The 24,685-nt window shown below is 42.6% G+C and overlaps 1 protein-coding gene across 1 annotated transcript in view; it reads right to left on the bottom strand.

Annotated features, from left to right (window-relative positions):
- Positions 1-10,236: 10,236 nt before the first annotated feature.
- The window catches only part of LOC132823082 (organic cation/carnitine transporter 2-like), a 105,036-nt gene continuing 90,587 nt past the window's right edge, over positions 10,237-24,685 (bottom strand). The window contains exon 10 of the mRNA XM_060836621.1: positions 10,237-10,303. Within this exon, the coding sequence (XP_060692604.1) occupies positions 10,237-10,303 (67 nt within the window). The remainder of the gene's footprint in view (positions 10,304-24,685) is intronic.

Genomic DNA, 24,685 nt, shown 5'->3' on the forward strand with positions numbered 1-24,685 from the left:
TTCCACATTTCCAAATATGTCTGCATTCCACACAATTTATTTACCTTATGCACACTGCTCAACAGTTTAGCAGACTCATCTGAATAGCTAGGTTCATCTGAGTGGTGGTCAAAGTTTAATTGTATCATTAACTACAAGGTCACTTAACCTCATTAAAAAAACATGTTTCAGTCTGATGAGGTATGGATCAGCTACCATTAACCACAATGTTGTTCCATTAACAGAATTAACCAGTTTGTCACATTAAACTTTGTTTAGTACATTTTGTGCTTGCAGACCTCTTTAGAATTAATCCTAGACTTCAAATATTGCATCGTTATTGTGTTATTGCACAGGTTCCAGACCAGACAAGCAATGTAACTTTACGACAATTGCATAGCATCAAGTCATATGATATTCAGTAATAACATCCACCTTCTCTTTAGTCAATCTCTCAGTGCAGGACTAGTGTTGTATGAGTCAGTTTCATGTCAAGAGAGCCAGTTCTGTGTATGGAATGAGGTGGGTTTCCTTATTTCCCCAACCCCCACCTGACCCCAGTTCCAATCTTCCAGCTCAGCACCATCCTCATGACCTGTCCCATCTGTCTATCTTCCTTCCCACTTATCTGCACCACCCTCCCCTCTGAGCTATCACCTTTACCCCCACTTCCATCCACATATTGCACTCTTAGCTACCTTCCCCCAGCCCCACCCCTCTCCCATTTATCTCTCCACCTCCAAGGCTCCTAGCCTCATTCCTGAGGGTTTTTGCCTGAAATGTTTTTCCTGCTCCTCGGATGCTGCCTGACCTCCTGTGCTTTTCCAGCACCACCCTCTTGAATCTAATCTCCAGCTTTAGCAGTACTGACTTCCACCTAGCCAATTTAACATGGCCAATCCATCTTTGGGCTATGTTTCCAAGAGGAAGCACAAAAATAGACTTTGTATAAGTCTGTGATATGATAGCAATGTAAAAAGTCAATGTTCATAAACGTTAAGAAAGTTTTCTCAACATGAACCTGTTATGCTGTTATTTGTTGTATTAAGCAGCACTTAGACCATTTCATACTGGCTCTGATGTTTGATCCACAATAGTACATTATGATCACAACAATAAGGCACTAAAAATAGAGGTTAGCAGCCAGTTAGTGCAGCTCGTTATACTAAATTATGTGACAGCAGCAGTGACAGTTGAGAAGAGTTCTTTACCTAGTAAATGCTCTTCATCATCTACCTGAGTTCAAAGTTTAAGTTAACAACCAAGACTACAGTGTTATAAACCTGTATTGAGGTTCAGCAACTACAATGAAGGAATAGTTCTGAATACACGCTCTTCCTCTTTAAAAGAGAAAGGGCAGCATAGCTGATCAGATATTTTAAGGTAATGGCCAAGTGGTATTATTGCTAGACTGTTCATCCAGAGATCTACATAATATTCTGGGGTACCAGGTTAGAATACCACCACGGCAGATGGTGGAATTTTAATTCAATACAAAAAAAATCTAAAATTAAGAAGTTACTGATGACTGTGAAATCATTGTTGATTGTTGGGAAAACCCACCTGGTTCTCTAATGTCCTTTAGGGAAGGAAATCTGCTATCCTCCTCTAGTGTGGCCTACATGTGACTCCAGACCCACAGCAATGTGGTTGACTTTCATTTGCCTCTGAAATGGCCTAGCAATCTGTTCAGTTGTATCAATCACTACAAAGTCTCAAAGAAATGAAACCAGATGGATCACTTGACACTGACTTAGGCACCAGAAAAGACAACGGGAGAAACTGCCCTGTCGACCCTGCAAAGTCGTCTTCACTAACATCTAGGGGCTATGGCCAAAATTGGGAGAGCTGTATCGAAGACTAGTCAAGCAACAACCTGACATAATCATACTCACAGAATCATACCTTACAGATGGTGTCCTAGACACCACCATCACCATCCCTGAATACATCCTGTCTCACCAGCAGGATAGACCCACCAAAGATTGCGGCACAGTGGTATACGGTCGGGAGGGAGTTGCCTTGGGAGTCCTCAACATTGACTCTAGAACTTATGAAGTCTCATGGCTTCAGGTTAGACATGAGCAAGGAAACCTCCTTCTGTTTACCCCATACCATCCTCCTTCTGCTGGTGAATGCTGAACAACATTTAGAGGAAGCACTGAGGATAACAAAGGCATGAAATTCCCTCTGGGTGGGAGATTTCAATGTCCACCACCAAGACTGGCTCAGCAGCAGTACTTCTTATCGAGTTGGTCAGGTCTTAAAGGACATAGCTGTTAGAATGGGTCTGCATCAGGTGGTGAGAGAACCAACAAGAGGGAAAAAAACCTATTTGATCTCATTCTTACCAATCAGCCAGCTGCAGATGCATTTGTCCATGACAGTATGGGTAAGAGTGACTGCCATACAGTCCTGTTGGAGATGAAGTCCCGCCTTCACACTGAGGATAATCTCATCATGTTGTGTGGCACTATCATTGTGCTAAATGGGGCAGACTTTGAGCAGATCTAGCAACTCGATACTGGGCATCCAAGAGGCACTGTGGACCATCAACAGCAACAGAATTGTACTCCAGCACAATCTAAAACCTCATGGCCTGGCATATCCCTCACTCAACCACTAACATCAAGGTAGGGAATCAACTCTGGTTCAATAGAGAGTGCAGGAGGGTATGCCAGGAGCAGCACCAGGCATACCTGAAGATGAGGTGTCAACCTGGTAAAGCCTCCAAACAGGATTACTTACACACCACACAGCATAAGCAGCCAGTGAAAGACAGAGCTAAGCGATTCAACAACAAATGGATCAGATCTAAGCTCTGCAATTCTGGCACATCCAGTCGTGAATGGTGGTGGACTATTAACCAACTCACTGGAGAAGGGGGTTCCACAAGTTTCCCCATGCTCAATGATGGAAGAGCCCAGTGCATCAGTGCAAAAAATAAGGCTGAAGCAATCATCAGCCAGAAGTGCCGAGTGGATGATCTATCTTGGCCTCTTCTAGTGGTCTCCAGCATCACAGCTTCCAGTCTTCAGCCAATTCGATTCACTCCATGTGATGTCAAGAAATGGTTGAAGGCACTGGATACTGCAAAGACTGTAGGCCCTGACAAAATTCTGGCAACAGCACCGAACAGTGTGCTCCAGAACTTGCCGCTCCCCTGGCTAAGCTGTTCCAGTACAGTTACAACACTGGTATCTACCTGACAATGTGGAAAATTGCCCAAGTATGTCCTGCACATAAAAAAACAGGACAAATCCAACTCAGCTAATTCCCATCACATCTGTGTACTGTCGATCATCAGTAATGTGATGGAAGGTGTCATCAACAGTGCTAACAAGCAGCACCTGCTCAGCAATAACCTGCTTAGTGACACCCAGTTTGGGTTCCACCAGGGCCACTCAGCCCCTGACCTCATTACGGCCTTGACCCAAATATGGACAAAACAGCTGAATTCCAGAGGTGAGGTGAGAGTGACAGACCTTGACATCAAGGCTGCATTTGACTGAGTGTGATATTAAGGAGCCCTAGCAAAACTTACATCAATAGGTGCTAGATGGCAAACTCTCTGGTGGTTAGAGTCATACATAGGAAGATGGTCGTGGAAGCTGGAGGTCAATTTTCTCAGCTCCAAGACATCTCTACAGGAGTTCCTCAGGGTAGTGATCTCGGACAACTATCTTCAGCTGCTTCATCAATGACCTTCCCTCCATCATAAGTTCCGAAGTGCGGCTGTTTGCCGATGATTGTACAATGTTCAGCATCATTTCCAACTCCTCAGACACTGAAGCAGTCTGTGTCCAAATGCAACAAGATCTCAACAATACTCAGGTTTGGACTGACAAGTGGAAAGCAACATTTGTGCCACACAAATGCCAGGCTATGACCATCACGAATAAGAGACAACCTAACCATCACCCCTTGAATTCAATGGCGTTACTATCACTGAGTCCCCTGCTATCAACATCCTGGGAGTTATCATTAAGCAGAAGCTCAACTGAATTCACCACATAAATGCAGTGGCTAAAAGAGCAGATCAGAGGCCAGGAATATGGGCGTGGGTAACCCACCTCCTGGCTCCCAAAAGCCTATCCACCATCTACATGGCACAAGTCAAGGAATGTGATGGAATACTCCCTACTCACCTGGATGAGTGCAGCTCCAATAACACTTAAAAAGCTTGACATCGTCCAGGACAAAGCAGCTCGCTTGACTGGCACTGCATACACAAGAATCCACTCCCTCCACTACCCATGCTCAGTAGCAGTAAGGTATACTATCTACAAGGTGCACTGCAGAAATTCACCAAAGATCCTCAGACAGCACCTTTCAAACCCAAGGCCACTTCCACCTAGAAGGGCATCAGATATATGGGACACCACCAACCTCACATTTCCCTCCAAGCCACTCAACATCCTGACTTGGAAATATATCGCCGCCGCTTCACTGTTGCTGGGTCAAAACCCTGGAATTCCCTCCCTAATGGCATTGTGGGTCAACTTACAGTAGGTGGACTGAAGGCAGCTAACCACCGCCTTCTCAAGGGCAACTCAGGATGGGCAATAAATGCTGGTCCAGCCAACGATGCCCATGTCCCACAAAATGAATAGAAAAACCAGCTTTTTGTGAGTACTAAAACACAGCTCCACTCAATTAAAGTATTCTGAGAACAAAAAATTTTCTATTTTAATATGGTTTTACTTATGCAGAATATGGTTGATTCTCCCATCTTGCTTTTGCAAATGGTGCATGCATAGTATCATGGCACTTTTTTTTGGTGTATACACCAATTACAGTTAAAGCTATAAACAAGAAAAAAGGAAGAGAGCCCAAAAGCTAACAGGAAATTTTTGTAAAAATTACACTGGAGTTATATAAAAAATAAAAATGTTTGGCTAAAACGAATGTGGCCTCATTACTGGCAGAGAACTTACAATGGGGAATGGAAATATAGCAGAGAAGCTAAATGTTTACTTTCTGTCTGTTTTCACTAAGGAAGAAACCAGAAAGCTCTCAAAACTAGAGACCCAAGTAACTTGGTAGAATAAGGAGTTGAAGTAATTCAGCTTTAGCAAGAAGATTGCACTGGAGGAATTAATGGGCCAAAATTTGATAAATTCCCAGGACCTGACAATCCATATCCTAGAGTGATTAAGGAGGTGGCTATAGAAATAGGCAAGGCATTGATGATTATCTTACAAAATTCCATGGATTCTGGAATACTCTTGTAGATTGGAAGGTAGCAAAGTCACTGACTTTTGAAGAAGAAAGAAAATAGCGAACTGCAGACCTGCTAGTCTTATGTCAGCAGTATAGAGAAAATGCTAGAATATATAATAGATAAGAGGATAAAGGCATTCTTGGTTGATAACGATATGACTGGGAATTGTCAATATGGGCTTGTGAATGGGGAATCATGTTAGATGAACTTCATAGAATCATAGAACCCCTACAGTGTAGAAACAGGCCATTAGGCCCAACAAGTCCACACTGATCCGAACTTGTTGGAGTTTTTCAAATAAGTTATTTGCAAAATTGATATAGAAGAGCTTATGGGCATAGTGGTACAGTATTTAGTATTTCAGAAATGATTTGATAAAGTCCCCTAGAGGGGCTGGTTAGAAAACTTAAATCTCATTTTATAGCAGGTTTACTAATTGGATTACTAATTTGCTGATAGACAGAAAACAGAGTGTAGGAATAAATTGGTCATTCTCATATTGGCAAGTGCTAACTCATTGGGTACCACAAGAATTAATATTTGAGCTCCACTACCTCACAATATATATCAATAATTTGGAGATGGGGATCAAATGTTTTTTTTTCCCAAATGTGTGGGTGTCGCAAAGCCAAGTGGGAAAGTGTGTTGTGAGGAAGATGTAAAGTGCCTTCAAGAGGATTTGCACAAGCTTATGAATGGATAAGAACATGGCAGATAGAATATAACATGGAAAAAGGTAAGGTTATTCACTTTTGTAGATGAAACAGATGTGTAGAGTATTTTTAATTGGCAAGAGGTTAGAAAGTGTACATGTCCTAAGGGACCTGGGTGGCCTTGTTATTAATTCAGTGAAAATAAAATGATGGATGGGAGAGGATCGTCGCTATGAGAGCTGCTTTTGGTTTTGAGGTTTTTTTCAGTGCTCAGCTGGAATTATTCACTTTCTTGGGGCAGTAAATCAGGGTGGCTCAGTGGTAAGCACTGCTGCCCCATAGCACCAGCGTCCCAGGTTCAATTCTAGCCTTGGGCAACTGCCTGTGTGGAGTTTGCACATTCTCCCTGTGTCTGCGTGGGTTTGCTCTGGTTTCCTCCCACGGTCCAAAGATGTGCAGGTCAGGTGAATTGGCCGTGCTAAATTGCCCATAGGGTTAGGTACACTAGTCAGAAGGAAATGGGTCTGGGTGGGTTGCTGTTTAGACGGTTGGTGTGGCTGAAGGGCCTGTTTCCACACTATAGGTAATTAATTGCTGTTTTTATAAGCTTTGCATTGTTTTTAGAACTTCAAAAACAAAGGTACTTTAAAAGGGACGAAGACAAGAGAGTTTTGGGAGAGTGACCACGTGGCAAGGCCAGAGACTGAAGAATTGGATAAGGCTTGGAGATTAGCTTTTTATGAAGTAGCTAACAAATGTAGTTTCACAGCTGTCAGACTGAGAAATTTCACAAGGGTTCTGGAGGTCAAGCTGTGCAATTTCATAGCTGGTGTAGGGGGTCTAATATCCAGCTTAAAGTACAGCTGTAGTTGTTTCACTGATTTAAAAAAAATCACTGCCTGAAACTACAAAAGAGGAGACTGACCTTAGGTTTTTTGAGCCTGATCAGTTAAGTCATAGAGTCATAGAGATGTACAGCACAGAAACAGACCCTTCTGTCAACCCATCCATGCCCACCAGATATCCCAACCCAATCTAGTCCCACCTGCCAGCACAAAGCCCATATCCCTCCAAACCCTTCCTATTCATATACCCATCCAAATGCCTTTTAAATGATTCAGTTGTACCAGCCTCCACCATACCCTCTGGCAGCACATTCCATACACGTACCACCTTCTGTGTGAAAAAGTTGCCCCTTAGGTCTCTTTTATATCTTTCCCCTCTCACCCTAAACCTATGCCCTCTAGTTCTGGACTCCCCCAGCCCAGGGAGAAGACTTTGTCTATTTATCCTTTGACAGGTTGCTGCTGAGCTGGTGCTGCTTGATCAAGAGTAGACTGATGGGGTAGTATTTGGTTGGGTTGGATTTGTCCTGCTTTGCGTGTGCAGGAAAACCAGGGCAATTACCCACATTGTCGGTAAGATGCCAGTATTGTACAGGTACTAGAACAGGTTGATTTAGGCTGCTTCTGTTTTATGGTAGCTTCATCATGTTGCTATCTCAATCTTAAGTATGACTGGTGCTGATCCTGGCATGACCTCCTGCACTCTCCATTGAACCAGGGTGCACCTTAAATGGTAATGGCTGAGTGGGGGATATATTGGGCCATGAGGTTGCAGATTGGCGGAAGTACAGTTCGGCGGCTGCTGACGGTCTCCAGTGCCTCATTGATGCCCAGTTTTGTGTTGCTAAATCTGTACGAAGTATGTCCAATTTAGCATGGTGGTAATGCCACAAATCACGAAACAGGATATTCTCAATATTAAGGCAGGCTTTGTCTTCACAACGTGATGGTGCTACTATGCCCCTGCTGGTGTGCACTGTTACATGGGAGAGGTCATAGCTTTCCAAGGAGCCTTTCTGGTGAGGTCATGCTGTACACCTTAGAGTTAGCACGGATTGCTGCCACTGATGTGTCAATGGATGGAGAGAGGATCTTGAAGGAGAGAACAGGATACCAGTCAAGTGGGCTGCTTTGTCCTAGATGGTACTGAGTTTCTGGAGTTAGGCTGGAGCTGCATATGGATGCCATTGTCTTACCTATCAGATATCCCAAGAACAGAAAACCCAGCTGACATGAGACAAAATTACAATGATTGTTAAAAGAAAGGGAGGCAATCTCACTTCAATAACATTTAAATGATTTATTCACCTCCCACACGGGCAGACAAGTTGCCTGCTCTTCGTCCCACAAGGGGCAAGTTGGGGTCCCATTTCAGCATTTTGAAATCTTAGTCTGTTGACCCCTCCTTATCCCACTCATTTTAGAGAGTGAAACTTCAGCTTTGGCCATTCTTAGTTTGTCCCATCTATTAAAATTAAGCCAAACAGAATACAATTATATTAAAATTGACAGGTTATATATATAATACAGGCCAGGACCCTCACAATCCAACATGCTCCAAGAACACTAAATAAATGAGATGTCAAGGTACCTAGCCAACTTGCTGAGGGGTTACACAAGTTCCCAGATAAGAAAGGTGAAGAGAAATCTAAGTGAGTAGCCAGCATTAAAACTGCTTTGCAACCACCAGCTCAATAAATATATGAATATCATCGAGACACTAGTGTAGTTTTAGCATTCTAATCACAATATCCCCACTGGAGAAATATACAACAGACACAGCACAAAATGAGCAGTTGAACTGTACGAAACATGGGCCACTCCCACACTATTCATAAATCAATAGCAGATGTGTGACTACCAATTAAAAGTACGAGGCAGCAGCAAAGCAAATCAGAAGTAAGGACTCTTCCAAAACTTCCACAAAAGGTGCCAGTGTACTGGAGAAATGCTAATGTAATCTCTGTTTGAGGAGGGTGGAAGACATAAAGCAGCCAAAAATACTGGCTCAATTTTGGCCATTTGGACGATCATCTTTCATTGGGAAAATAGTTTTAGACATATAAAACTTAGAAATCTTTTTTTTTGCGTATCTATAATAGTGAGTAAGGTGGGACTTTTTAAAATCATGTTTATTCTGAGATCCGTTCCTTCATTGACTTTAAAATTAAGGCTTGGTATCAAGTTATCCCAGAGCAGTGTTTTTGAGCAGTAAGACTGTGCTAACATTCCATTTTTGAGCGAAGTACATTGTCTTTAGTGTGTGTTTTTGTTTTAGATAATTTCTAGGTCTATAAATTGTTAAAGAGCAGAAATGGCTTTTAGTAAGGTGATGTACTCTTTCTGTCAGCTGTGGGAGATCAGGGACAATTTGAACGTTCCTTGAGATTATGGCTGCAGGAAATGTGCTTGGTTGCGAACCCTATTGGACAGCATGGATTGGTTGGACCGGCAATGAGGAATTTACAGGAGCAAGGGGTATGATGGATGGCAGTTTCAGAAAGGCGGAGACACCAGACTTACAGTCAGATAGATGGTTCACTGCTAGGTATGGTAGGAAAGGAATCAGTGCAGGAGACTCCTGTGGCTATCCCCATCTTAAACAGGTATGCAGTTTTGGATGCTTTAGGATGGATGGCTTCTCTGTGGAGTATATCACTGATAGCCAGGGTTTTGGTACTGTGATTGGCTGCACTGTAATGAGGAGTATGTCAAATTCCAAGCAATCTGTTGTAATAGGGAACTCTCTACTCTCGGGCACAGACATGTTTCTGCAGCTGACAGTGAGATATCAGGATGGTGTCCTGTCTCCTGGATGCCCGGGTCAAGGATTTCTTGAAGAGGGTGGAATATTCTGAAAAAATTAGCATTGCCTTTCTTGTCATGTGCACTTGAATGAGCGCAGAGAAAAGTTTGTAATGTGGCCACCTTGGCACCATCCTAGATACAAGATACTTAGTTACAGATAAGTCAGTGTTTGTTACAGAATTTAAAATTGCCCAGTGAAGAAATAAAAAAATTTTTTAAAGTACTAGAATTACTTAAAGTCCAGTAAAAGAATAAATAGTTTATTTTAGAAAGTACTCAAGTTTCAGGCCTTTTCATTAAGCCAATGCCCTCTGTGTTTCAGAATTTGAGGCCTTGCTCCTCCTCGCACTGCCCTCTGGCCTGGGACTTGCCTCCAAGACTGTCTCCCTGGTTGGCCTGGGCTCGGACACTCCTCCTGCACCAGGACAAGACCACCACTCACCTCCAGGACCCACCTCCAGGACCTGTCTTCCTGGCCAGACTGGGCTTGGACTCTTCTCCCGCAACCTGTAACCTGCCTACGGTGCCAGCCTGGTCTCAGACTTGTCTCTCACGCCAGCTGACTCTCAGACCCATGTCCTCCATTCTCCGTTCCCTCCGGGTACGTTTAAGAAGTTAAAAATTAAAATTTGGGGGGTGGGAAGGGGGGAAGAAATACTGCAGAAGAGAGAAGGGAAATAGAAAGGAAAAGGAACTGGCAAAGCAGAGGGGCCCCGGCTGAAGTGTCCTATTCTGCCGCCATCTTGTTGGCATGAATGGGCGTGACCAGCAGGAGGTTGTTGCCCACTTTGGTACTAACGACACAAGAAGAGAAGGGGATGAGATTCTGCAAAGTGAATATAGAAAACGAGACAGGAGGTCAAAAAGTACACCCTGAAGGTTAGTAATATCTGGACTGCTACTGGAACTATGTGCTCATGACAATACGAGTAGGAGGACAGAGCAGATGAATGTGTGGCTGAGGAACAGGTGCAAGGGGCAAGGATTCACATTTTTGGACCATGGGATTTCTTCAGGGATAGAAATGACCTGTGTAAGAGGGATGGATTCCACCTGAAATGAAAGGGGACCAAAATCCTTGCGGGACATATGCTAGTGCTGTTTGGGAGCCTTTAAACTGTTAGGAAGGGGAGGTGGTTAGGAACCAAAGCAATCCTGAAAAAAGGGCTGAGACTGGTACAGTAGATAAGGGGAGCAAGTCAAATAATAAGACCATAAGATATTGGAGCAGAAATGAGGCCATTCAGCCCATCGTGTCTGCTCCACCACTCAATCACGGCTAATAAGTTTCTCAACCCCATTCTCCTGCTTTCTCCCCGTAACCCTTGATCCCCTTCACAATCAAGAACCTGTCTCTATCTTAAATATATTCGATGACCTGGCCTGCACAGCCTTCTTTGGCAATGAATTCCATAGATTCACCACTGTCTGGCTGAAGAGGTTTCTCCTTACTTCTATTCTAAAAGATTTTCCCTTTACTGTAAGGCTGTGCCCTTAGGTCCTAGTCTCTCCTCCCCAACATCCACTCTGTCCTGGCCATTCAGTATTCTGTAAGTTTCAAATAGATCACCTCCTTTTAACCTTCATAGTGTGTAGACCCAGAGTCCCCAAATGTTCCTCATGTGTTAAGCTCTTCATTCCTGGGACCATTCACGTGAAACTCGTCTGTACAGACTTCAGGGCCAGTACATCCTTCCTGAGATATGGGGCCTAAACCTATGCACAATACTCCAAATGTGGCCTGACCAGAACCTTATAGAGACTCAGAATTCATCCCTGCTTTTATATTCAGGTCCTCTTGAAATAAATGCGTCATCGTATTTGCCTTCCTAACTACTAACTCAACCTTCAAGTTTACCTTGAGAGAATCCTGGACTAGAACTCCAAAGTCTCTTTACACTTCAGACTTCTGAATTTTCTCCCCATTTAGAAAACGGTCCATGTTTCTCTTCTTCCTGCCAAAGTGCATGACCTTACACTTTCCCACATTATCTCCATCTGCCACTTCTTTGCTCACTCTCCTAACCTGTCCAAATGCTTCTGTAGCCTCCCTGCCTCCTCATACTGCCTGTCCCTCTACCTATCTTTGTATCATCTGCAAACGTAGCCAGAATGCCCTCAGTTCCTTCATCTAGATTGTTAATATATAAAGTGAAAAGTTGTGCTCCTAACACTGAGCCTTGCAGAACATCAATTGTTTCCAGATGCCACCCTGAGGAGGACTCTCTGCTCTCTGCCAGACAGCCAAGCTTCTATCCGTGATAGCACCTTGCCTCTGATACCATGGTCATTACCTTACTCAGTAACCTTTTGTACAGTACCTTGTCAAAGGCCTTCTCCAGACATCCATTAGTTCTCCTTGATCTAATTTGCTTGTTACTTCCTCAAAGAATTGTAGCTGATTTGTCAGGCATGACCCTACCCTTGATGAAACCATGCTGACTCTGCCCTATTTTACCAAACACTTTCAAATATTTAGAAATCTTATTCTTCACAATGGATTCCAGGATCTTACCCATGACCGAGGTTAGGCTAATTGGTCTGTAAGTTTCCACCTTCTGCCTTATTTCCTTTTTAAACAGAGGTGTCACATTAGTGATTTTCCAGTTATCTGGGACCCTCCCTGATTATAGTGATTCCTGAAAGATTACCATTAATGCTTCCACTATCTCTTCAGCTATCTCCCTTAGAACTCTGGGGTGTAGTCCATCTGGCCCAGGTGATTTATCCACCTTCAGGCCAATCAGTTTTTCTAGCACCTTCTCCTTGGTGATGGCAACCATACTCAGCTCTCTCTTTCTTGAATTTTTGAGAATTTTTTTGTGTCTTCCACCATGAGGCCTAATGCAAAGTAATTATTCAGTTCCTCAGCCATTTCTTTGTTCCCAACTGCTGTCTCTCTTGCATCATTTTCCAGCTGCCCAATATTCACTTTTGCCTGTCTTTTGCCCTTTATTTATCTAGTCTTCTTTTATATTATTGGCTAGTTTACCCTCATATTTAATCTTCTCCCACTTTATTTCTTTTTTGTTACCCTCTTTTGGTCTTTGTAAGCTTCCCAATCTTCTGGTTTCCTAGAACAAAGAACACCAAAGAAGAAGGAAAATTCCAGCACAGGAATAGGCCCTTCAGCCCTCCAAGCCAATCCAGACCCTCTATCTAAACCTGTCACCTATTTTCTAAGGGTCTATATCCCTTAGCTCCCTGCCCATTCATGTATCTGTCGAGATACATCTTAAATGACGCTATCATGCCCACCTCTACCACCTCCGCTGGCAACGTGTTCCAGGCACCCACCACCCTCTGCGTAAAGAACTTTCCATGCATATCTCTCTCAAACCTTTCCCCTCTCACCCTCATAATTGAGTCGACCATTTTGGGAAAAAGCTTCTTGCTATCCACCTCGTCTATACCTTTCATGATTTTGTAGACCTCAATCAGGTCCCCCTCCAACCTCCGTCTTTCTAATGAAAATAATCATAATAAACTCAACCTCTCTTCATAGCTAGAGCCCTCATCACAGGCAACATCCTGGTGAATGCTCTCTTCACCCTTTCCAAAGTATCCACGGTTCCTTTGGTAGTGTAGCAACCAGAACTGTATGCAGTGTTTCAACTATGGCTGAAGCAAAGTCCTATACAACTGTAACATGACCTGCCAACTCTTGTTCTTAATAGCCTGTCTGATGAAGGAAAGCATGCCTTCTTGACCACTCTATCGACATGCATTGCCACCTTCAGGATATAATGGGCCTGAACACCCAGATCTCTCTGTACATCAACTTTCCCCAGAGCTTTTCCATTTACTGTATATTTTACTCTTGAATTGGATCTTTCAAAACGCATCACCTTGCATTTGCCCAAATTGAAATCTATCTTCCATTTCTCTGCCCAACTCTCCAATCTATCTATATTCTGCTGCATTCTCTGACAGTCCCCTTCACTATCTGCTACTCCACCAATCTTAGTGTCATCTGCAAATTTGCTATTTAGACCAACTATACCTTACTCCAGATCATTTCTGTATATCACAAACAACAGTGGTTCCAACACTGATCCCTGTAGAACACCACCGGCCATAGTTCTCCAAGGATGTGGTCGAGTGAGGGAGCTGTTATTTAGTAAAGAAGTTGAATCTCTTGTCAAGAGGAAGATGGAGGCTTATGTAAAGATGAGACATGAAGGCTCAGTTAGGGTGCTTGAAATTTACAAATTATTCAGGAAGGATCTAAACAGACAGCTAAGAAGAGTCAGGAGGGGATATAAGAAGTCTTTTGCAGATGGGTTCAAGGAAAACCCTAAAGCTTTCTAAAGGTATGTCAGGAATAAAAGAATGATTAGAGTAAGATTAGTGCAGTCAAGGACAGTAGTGGAAAGTTGTGTGTAGAGTGCAAGGAGATAAGAGGGGTGCTAAATGAATATTTTTCATCAGTATTCACACTAAAAAAAGACAATGTTGTCAAGGAGAATACTGAGAGCCAGGTTATTAGACAAGATGGGATTCAGGTTGAAAAGGGGGACGTATTAGCAATTCTGGAAAGTGTGAAACTAGATAAATTCCCTGGGCTGAATGGGATTTATCCTAGGATTCTCTGGGAAGCTAGGGCAGAGATTGAAGAACCTTTGGCTTTGATCTTTATGGCATCATTGTTTGCAGGAATGGTCCCCTCAATTTAAAGCTATGTCCCCTCATACTAGCCATCACCATCTAAAGAAAAAGGCCCTCACTGTCCACCTTATCTAATCCTCTGATCGACTTTTATGCCTATTAGGTCACCTCTCAACTTTTTTCTCTCTAATGAAAACAGCCTCAAGTCCCTCAGCCTTTCTGCATAAGACTTTCCCTCTATACCAGGTAAGATCCTGGTAAATCTCTTCTGCAACCTTTCCAATGCTTCTACATCCTTCCTATAATGCAGCAACCAGAACTATACGCAATACTCCAAGTGTTGTCGCACCAGAATTTTGTACAACTGCACCCTGACCTCATGGCTCTGAAACTCAATCCCTCTACTAATAAAAGATAGCACACTGTACGCCTTCTTAACAACCCTATCAACCTGGGTGGCAACTTTCAGGATCTATGAACATGGACACAAAAAGCTTTTTGCTCTTCTACACTACCAAGAATCTTACCATTAGCCCAGTAGTCTGCATTCCTGTTACTCTTTCCAAAGTGAGTCACCTCACACTTTTCCGCATTAAACTCCATTTGCCACCTCTCAGCCCAGCTTTGCAGCTTATCTATGTCCCTCTGTAACCTGCAATATCCTTCAGCATTGTCCACAATTCCATTGACCTTTGTGTCATCCACAAATTTACTAACCCATCCTTCTACACCGTCATCCAGGTCATTTACAAAAATGACAAACAGCAGTGGCCCCTAATCAGATCCTTGCAATACACCACTGGTAACTGAACTCCAGGATGTACATGTCCCATCAACCACCCACCCTGTGTCTTCTTTTAACTAGCTCATTTCTGATCCAAACCGTTAAATCACTCTCAGTCTCATGCCTATGTATTTTGTGCAATAGCCTAATATGGGGAACCTTATCAAGCACCTTACTCAAATCAATGTACACCACATCTACTGATTTACTCTCATCTACCTGTTTGGTCACCTTCTCAAAGAACTCAATAAGGTTTGTGAGGCATGACCTACTCTTCACCAAAACATGTTGACTATTCATAATCAAATTATTCCTTCCTAAATAATTATAAATCCTATCTCTTATAATCCTTGCCAACAGTCCTGGACCAGTGAGCCTTACCTCAGTTGTGGGTAAATTTCCAGGATTGATTCTACTCCCCTTTTAGAACAAGGGAACAACAACATTTGCTACCCTCCAGTCTTTTGGCAGGACAGATGTCAGAGGTAGGTTCTTTACTCAGAGAGTAATAAGAGTGTGGAATGCCTTGCCTGTAGCAGTAGTGGACTTGCTAACTTTAAGGGCATTCAAATGGTCAATGGATAAACATATGAATGATAATGAAATAGTGTAGGTTAGATGGGCATCAGATTGGTTTCACAGCTCGATGCATCATCGAGGGCTGAAGGGCCTGTACTGTGCTGTAATGTTATATGTTCAGTTTTGAGGAACTCCCTTCCACTTGCTTCCTCTGTCTCCTGCTGTCCAGCCAGTTCTCTATGCATCTAGCACATACACCCTGGACTCCACATAAATTCACTTTCTCCATAAGTCCACCATGGGGATCCTTTTCAAATGCCTTACTGAAGTCCATGCAATATCTATAGCCCTTCCCTCATCAATGAACTTTGTCACTTCCTCAAAGAATTCTATTAAGTTGGTAAAACATGACCTTTCCTGCACAAAACTATGTTGCCCATCACTGATAAGTCAATTTTCTTCCAAATGTAAATATATCCTATTCCTCAGTATCTTCTCCAGCAGCTTCCCTTCCGCTGATGTCAGGCTTACTGGTCTATAATTACATGGAGCACCCTTGCTACCCTTCTTAAACAAAGGGACAACATTAAAAATTCTCCAGTTCTCTGGGACCTCACCTGGGTTCAAGGATGCTGCAAAGATACCTGTTAAAGCCCCAGCTATTTCCTCTCTCGCTTCCCTCAGTGACCTAGGATAGATCACATCCAAACCTGGGGACTTGTCCACCTTAATGCCCTTTAGAATACCCAAAGCTTCCTCCCTCTTTATGTCAGCTTGACCTAGAGTAATCAAACATCTAACCCTAACCTCAACATCTGTCATGTCCCTCTCCTTGGCGAATACTGAAGCAAAGTATTCATTAGGAAGCTCACCCATTTTCTCTGACTCCATGCATAACTTTCCTCCTTTGTCCTTGAGTGGGCCAAACCTCTTTCTAGTAACCCTGTTGCTCCTTATATATGAATAAAAGACTTTAGGATTTTCTTTAACCTTGTTTGTTAAAGATATTTCATGAATCTTTTTAGCCCTCTGAATTCCTCATTTCAGATTGGTCCTACGTTTCCGATATTCTTCCAAAGCTTCATCTGTTTTCAGTCTTCTAGACCTTATGCATGCTTCCTTTTTCCTCTTCGCTAGTCTCACAATTTCACCTGTCATCCATGGTTCTCTAGTCTTGTCATTTCTATCCCACATTTTCACAGGGACATGTCTGTCCTGCACTCTTATCAACCTCTCTTTAAAAGCCTCCCACATATCAAATGTAGATTTACCTTTAAACAGCTGCTCCCAAACCACATTCCCCAGCTTCTGCCGCATTTTGCTGTAGTTGGTCTTGCCCCAATTTAGCACTCTTCCGTTAGGATAACTCTTGTCTTTCCTACTGTTCTTCGCTGCTTTGTATACTTTCTGTTTTGCTTTTATGCTACCCTAGATTAGAGTGGTACTAGAAAAGCACAGCAGTTCAGGCAGCATCTGAGGAGCAGGAAAATTGACATTTTGGGCAAAAGCCCTTTATCAGGAATAGAGGCAGAGTGCCTGCAGGGTGGAGAGATAAATGAGAGGAGGGTGGGGGAGGGGAGAAAGTAGCATAGAGTATTGTCCCCATGACTTGCCCTACCTGCCTATCTTCCTTTCCACCTATCCACTCCACCCTCCTCTCTAACCCATTGTTCTCTTTGCTACCTTCCCCCACCCTCCTCCCTGACCTATCACCTCCATCCCCACCACCATTCACCTATTGTACTCTATGCTACTTTCTCATCTTCCCTGTACCATGCTTCTGTTTCCTCGGGATGAATCTCTGCTGTCTCTCCTGAAGTACTCCCAGAAACTCCTCCACTGTCTTTTCTGTTAGGCTCCTCTCCCAGTCAGGATTAGAGTGGTGCTGGAAAAACACAGCAAGTCAGGCAGCATCCGAGGAGCAGAAAAATCGATGTTTCAGGCAAAATCTCTTCATCAGGAACGAGTGTAATGGTATAATGAATGGGTATAATGGTTACTGTTACCTCTGATTCTATGCTCTCCCTCTCTTAAATTGCAGAGTTAATTTGATCATGATATCCATTACCTTAAGCTCCCTTATCAAGTCTGCTTCACTGCACAATATTCAATCCAGTGTTGCCTGTTCCCTAGTGGGGTCCACCATAAGTTGCTCCAAAAAACCAACTCGTAGACATCCCACAAATTCCTTTTCTTGCAATCCACGACCAATTTGATTTTCCCAGTCCACCTGCATCTTGAAATCCCCCCCATAAACACTGTAACTTTGCCTTTCCTACACATCTTTTCTATCTCTTGGTGTATCTTGCGCCCCAGCTCCTGACTACTATTTGGAGGCCTATATATGATTCCAGCTATGGTTTTTCTAACTTTACAGTTCCTCAATTCTACCACACAGATTCTACACCATCTGACCATACTTCATATCTCGTTATTGATTTAATTTCATTTCTCACTAATTGGGCAACCCCACCACCTCTGTCGATCTGCCTATCTTTTCAAGAGGATGTATATCTTTGAATATTCAGCTCCCAATCCTAATCCCGTTGCAGCCATGTCTCCATGATGCCCACCATGTCATACCTGCCAATTTTGATCTGCGCCAAAAGCTCATTTACCTCATTCCTTATCCCCTGTGCATTCAGATATAACACTTGCAGTCTAAATAATCAAGGCAGTCAAGAGCTTGGTGTAGAATGAGAAAGGGCTCATAAATTAAACTGCATTTAATTAAATTCAAGAGGTCTGACTGGTAAGGCAGATTAACTTAGGGCATGGCTTGGAAAATGGGTCTGGGATAGTATAGCAATTGCAAAGACGCGGTTCAGGGATGGACAGGGCTGGCAGCTTAATGTTATGGGATATGAAAGATAGAGAGGGAGAAAAGAGAGAAGGAGGAGTGGCGTTTTTGGTTAGAGATAACACTACAGCTGTACTTTGGGAGGATATTCCTGGGAGATCATTCAGTGAAGTTATAAGGTGGAACTGAGAAAAAGAAATGGGTGATTGCCTTGTTGGAATTGTATTGTAGGTTCCCGATAGTGACTGGGAAATTGAGAAGCAAAAATGGAATGAGATCTCAGATATCTGTGAGAAAAATAGGATTGTAATGGTAGGGGCTTCTAACTTTCCAGACATAGACTAGGATTGTCATAGTGTTAAGAGCTTGGAGGGGGAAGAAATTGTTAAGTGTATACAAGAAAACTTTCTTACGCAATATGTGGATGTACCTATTAGAGAAGGAGCAATACTTGACGTTCCCTGGGGAAATAAGGCAGAGCAAGTAACTGAGATTTTACTGGGGGAGCAATTTGGGGGAAGTGATCATACTTCTATTAGTTTTCAAATAGTTATGGAAAAGGATAGGGCTGATCAAAAAATTAAATTTCTAAATTGGAGTAAGGTCAACTATTATGGTGTTAGACAGGAACTTTCAAAGGTTGATAGCGGGGAGGCTATTCACAGGTAAAAGGAACGGTTGGGAAGTGGGAGGCCTTTAGATAATGAGAGCTCAGAGACAGTGTATTACTGTCAATGTGAAGGAGAATACTGTATGACTACAAAATTGAGGCTCTGGTCAAAAAAAGGAGGCATATGGCAGACATAGACAGTTGGGCTCAGGCGAATCTCCAGAGGAGTATAAGGGCAGTAGATGATGGGTTAAGAGGGAAATCAGGAGGGCAAAAAGTGGACATGAACTGCCATTGGCTAATAGAGTTAAGGTGAATCTAATGAGATTCTTTTAGTACATTAGGGCAAAAGAGTAACTAGAGAGAGAGGTGCTGAAGGTCTTAAAATAAATAAAGGTAGATAAATCTTCAGGACCTGATCAAGTGTTGCCCAGAAATTTGTGGAAGCTAGGGAAGAGATTTCTGGGCCCTATTGCTGATATATTTGTATCATTGACAGCTACGGGTGACGTGCGGGAAAACTGAAGGTTAGCTCATGATGTGGCATTACTTAGAAAGAGGTGGTAAAGAAAAACTGGGGAACTATAGACCAGTGAACATTATGGCAGTTATGGGAAAGTTGTTGGAGTGGATTCTGAGGGACAGGATTTATATGTATTTGAAAAGAGAAGCACTGATCAGGGACAGTCAGCATGGCTTTGTGCATGGGAAAACGTGTTCTCAATAACTTGATTGAATTTTCTGAAGAGGTGAGCATTCAACAAGGTTCTGTATGATAGACTGGTTAGTAAGGTCAGGCACATGGGAGTCGGGAGATCTAGCAAATTGGATGCAAAATTTGCTTGAAAGTAGGAGCTAGAGTTTGGTGATAGAGGGCAGCTTTACAGACCGGAGACCTGTGACCAGAGGTGTACCACAAGGATCAGTCCTGGGTCCACTGCTTTTCATCATTTTAAAAAATAATTTGATGTGGATATATGAGGTATGGTTAGTAAGTTTGCAGATGACACCAAATTAGGTGGTATACTAGACTGTGAAGAAGATTATATCAGAGTACAATGGGACCTTGATTAGATGGTAAATGGGCTGAGTGGCAGATGGAATTGAATTTAAATAAACGTGAGATGTTACATTTTGGTGAGGCAAATCAGGACAAGACTTATATGCAGTTAATGGTAGGGCACTGGGCAGTATTCCAAACCTAGGGGGGCAGGTGCATAGCTCCTTGAAAGTGGAGTCACAGGTAGACAGGGTGATGAAGAGGCAGATTGGCATGCTTGGTCAAAACATTGAGTATAAGAGTTGGGACATCATGTTGCAGCTGTACAGGACATCAATGAGGCCAGTTTCAGAATACTGCATACAGTTCTGATCTCCTTTCTGTCGGGAGGATGTTGTTAAACTAGAGAGGGTGCAGAAAAGATTTACTAGGATGTTGCTGGGACTGGGTTTGAGCTATCAGGAGAGGCTGAATAGGCTAGGGCTTCTTTCCCTGGAGTGTCAGAGGCTGAAGGGTGATCTTATAGAGGTTTATAAAATCATGAAGGGCATGGATAGGGAGAATAACCAAGGTCTTTTGCCCAGGGTTGGGGGGAGCCCAAAACTAGAGGGCATAAATTTAAGGTGAGAGGAAAAGAAATTAAAAGGGACCTGAGGGGCAACGTTTGCACATAGAGGGTGGTGCAAGTATGGAATGAGCTGCCAGATGAAGAAGTGGAGGCAGGTAAAATTGCAATGATTAAGAGGCATCTGGATGGGTACATGAATAGGAAGAGTCCACAGAGATATGGACCAAATGCTGGAAAATAGGACCAGATGAGATTGGGATATCTGTTCGGCCTGGATGAATTGGACCGAAAGCTTTGTTTCACTGCTGTATGATTCTATGACTCTGTGATACTAAGGGCTTACATTGTCGGAAGATTTGAATACAGGATTAGGGAAATCTTGTTTCAAATGTACAGGAGCTTGATAGGGGTGCATCTGGAGTACTGTGTACAGTTCTGATCTCCTTAGCTCAAAATACATATTATTGCCATAGAGTGAGTGCAACAAAGGGTGACCAGACCTGTTCCTAGGTTATTGGGACTATCCTACGAAAAGAGATTGGACACACAGCTTATATATTCTTCCGAGTTTCAAAAAAATGAAGAGTGATCTCAATGAAACCGATAAAATATTTAAAAGCACAGATAGGTAAAAGCAGGTAAGATGTTTTGAGAAGTGCAGAAATCCCTCACTGGATGCTGTACATTTCTCCAACTCAGTTAAGCCTAATTCCTAGGCAGAGAGATGTGGAGCCACAAGACTGACTGTGACCCACTCTCTGGATGACAGAATTAACAGGTTCACTGATTGGAAACATTTCGAGTGGACACCTGACCGTGGTCAATGCCCTGGACTGGTATCGGGCTCTATCCTTGACTTACTGTGCTGCGATCTCCGACCGACAGTTGCCTCCATGGACTTCCGAGAGGACTACAGCCCTAAGACTTTGAGACATGTCTGCCAGCTTGCTGCATATTCAGTGTATTTGCCATGTAAGCTGCTGAAGAAAGTAAGAATGACAAAGCCTGCTGATGTGACTGTGCTAATTGCCAAGACAAGACAAGGTAGGGATGGCATGAACATGTAGTTAGACACTAAGTGAGAAAGTGCTAAGAGAGCAAATGAGCAGCACTGAGATGAACACTGGTCCAATTTGTGCGCTGAGTGCCTGGTCCTGCACGCAAAGTCTCTCAGCTGCTTTCACTGCTAGTTACCAGTGTGTCCTGTGCTGCACATAGGTTTTTCCATGATGCAGTGCACTTTTATAGGAAAGGTGGCATGACAGCTGTGAGGAGTTGGTGAATGCTGGATGCCAATATTTGAAGATGGAGGGTGTGGGTGTGTCTGGAGCCTATGGATTGTACTCTGAGGTACAGTTTGATCATACTTAATATGACATTCATTTGAAACAAGCAATGAGTGAATTTCTGCCAGGAGCACACTCTGAGCTCCATATCAAATTTTCTCAATATCTACTTCGTTTGGCAAATTTGGTAAACTAGAAACCTGAGTATCAATGAGGTAAGATACTTCATCAACAATATGTTTAACAAGCAAAAATTCCTTTTATTTGGCAACTAGTGAGAAACTTGCCTCATCGATTGGAAAATGCAGAAAAGATGGCACGAGATTCTCCTTATATTGATGTTGGACTTGCTAGACTTCTCATTTGATTTTGACATACATCCTGCCTTGGCTTACATCACTTAGATCCTGTAAAATTCCACCTGATAGAACATTTGAATGAGTGATAATTCAATTACCTTTGTAATTTGAAAATGTATCCTGAAAATCATTCCAGCAACACCCATCCCATACAAGAATAGATTGTATCAAAATGTAATATTTTACATTTGATTATCAAATATTTGCTTGATAAATAAAAAGGATCATAAGATTGACTAGTAGATAAAAGACAAAGGTCAATTTAGCTTGCCCTTTACTAGGAATGAAGCGTGACAAAGATAATAGAGTTGTTGACAATCTATCAGCTAATTTTTAACAGAAAAGAATATGTGCAAGGTATTGGGTTCAGAAGACATAAATAGGAAAAACACCCAATCAGTGACTTGTCAATAATTTTAAAGCAATTTTTTGAAGTTATTAAGAAGCCAACAGACTATAATGTACCAGTTAAATAAACCAGAAAAGTAATAACCTGTGACAATTGATAGCTATTCATTAATCCCAGAGGACAAAGAGACAGTCGACAATGAGTGTATTGAATTCACAGCTTGTAATGGCAGAATTCTCCTCTCCAGCCTGCATCTTTTCCCCATGTATCTTCCATTTTCTTGGTTCTCCTTGTACCTGAACTGCCCCTTGTCTCTGGGCATTGATTGCTATAATTTTATTTCTTGGAGCTGGCAGGTTACACTCTATCAATCATTTGTTTGAACTTTTCTAATCAATGAATAGGAACCCAAGATATCAGGATGATCACAAACCCATTGCCCATGAATTCATTTTTTTCATAGAACCCCTACACTGTGGAAGCAGGCTACTTGGACCTTCAAGTCCCACCCTGACCCTCCAAAGAGATCCACCCTATACCCACAACTCCACATTCCCATGTCTAATCCACCTAAGCTGCACGGTTTGGGGGAAACCAGAGCAAACCCACATAGAGGATATAAAAATTCTACACAAACAGTCACCTGAAGCCAGATCTCTGGCACCGTGGGACAGCAGTGCCGACCACTGAGCCTCTGTGCCACTCTTTTGAGTTTCTAACTTACCAGATGCTGAGTCATTTCAGAGCACTTTCCAGGCACTTGCAGATCAGAGAGTACAAACGACATCCAATTAACTGAGAAATGTCGACACCAAAATGGCCTGTATCCATTCCAGACCTCTGAGTGAGTTCAATGAACAGAACTGGACATATTAGAGAAGACCCATTTAGCTACTGTTTTTTTCAGCTCCCCAACCAAGATGATGTGATTTCCCTGAATGCTTGTGCTTACCTGAATGGATAGACCACTAAACCCCTGGACTATACTGGGACAAAGCTTCTGACTGAAAACGCCCCAAGCAGATGACCAACTGTAGTGAAGCCTTCATTTGTCTGCAGGTTGTGCCCATGGGTGATGGCACTGGGACCTCCTGACCAATAGCACTCTTCCCAATGGCTGGACTGAGGGATAACCCCAGTCAGTCTTTAACATGGCCATTTTGCTGAATGAGCCTGCAGAGTGTTTGCCACAGAGGCAGCTGTCACAAGTTTCCAAATGCTAGATGGACATCTCAGAGTACCATACATTAAGATACTTCTCCACTCTGGTCTGATCAGACCCTACTAACAAGCAGCTTACCTGTTTATCTGCTCTAAAGAATACCTTATTGTGGCTGCAGTGACAGCCTTTGGCTCTGGTTGAAGTGCCAATGCACTAACAAGCAAGATAATGCAAGGTATGGTTGCAGTAAGCATGCAGAGAGGCACTAAGTGAGCAGCACTAAGAGAGCAAGTGAGCAACCGTGAAATGTAGCCTGGTCCAGTTTGTGAACTGGATACCTGTCCCTGTGTGCAAAGTGTTCCTGCTGTAGCCTTTCAATGCTAGTTGCTTGTGTATCCTACATTATGGGTCTGTGTCTCCAAAGCATCTGCCTCTGTATTGGAGAGGTGCTCTGCTGCAACATGCAAGTGTATGGTGGGTTCTAAAAGTTAACATGTGCAAGTCAGTTTTTTTTTAACCATGCTACAGGAGTCTTTTTCATTTAATTTATGTTAATAGGAGGCTTATAAATTGGGGATATTTCTGAAACATAAGTCTCGAGGTTATGTATTTTTAAACTGTCCACACTTTTCAAAGAAAAAATTATGACTATGCTACCGGCTAGGTCAAAACCCCTCAAAATATATTCAGAAGAAAGTCTAGACCCTAATTTTTTTCTTACTTTAAAGCTCAGTGTTGCATTCCAGATGTGTTTTGACTGGTCAAAATACTAGATTTGAAATTAAACACTCTTTATTCACACACTATTGTTAAAATACAACAAAAGAAAGAATAAGTTGGAATAACTTAGCTCTGTTGGAAAATTTAACAGAATAATAGATTGTTTTACTACGAAAACAGTAATTGTTCCAATATAGTAACATCCCATAAACACAACTTTGACAAAGGCAAATTCAAAAAACAGATTGTCTCACATGCAATTCCAGGAGCTGGAAGAGAATTCCCAGATTTTAGCTGGAACTGAGAAAAAAAACAGCTTCCACATCTTCAAGACCCCAGCAGCCGCTACTACTGAAAAACTAATGCAAATGTTGTTCCCTTATTCAAGAAGGGGAGCAGAGACAACCCTGG

The sequence above is a fragment of the Hemiscyllium ocellatum genome, chromosome 16 (assembly GCF_020745735.1).
Source record: "Hemiscyllium ocellatum isolate sHemOce1 chromosome 16, sHemOce1.pat.X.cur, whole genome shotgun sequence".
In the NCBI taxonomy this organism is placed as follows: domain Eukaryota; kingdom Metazoa; phylum Chordata; class Chondrichthyes; order Orectolobiformes; family Hemiscylliidae; genus Hemiscyllium; species Hemiscyllium ocellatum.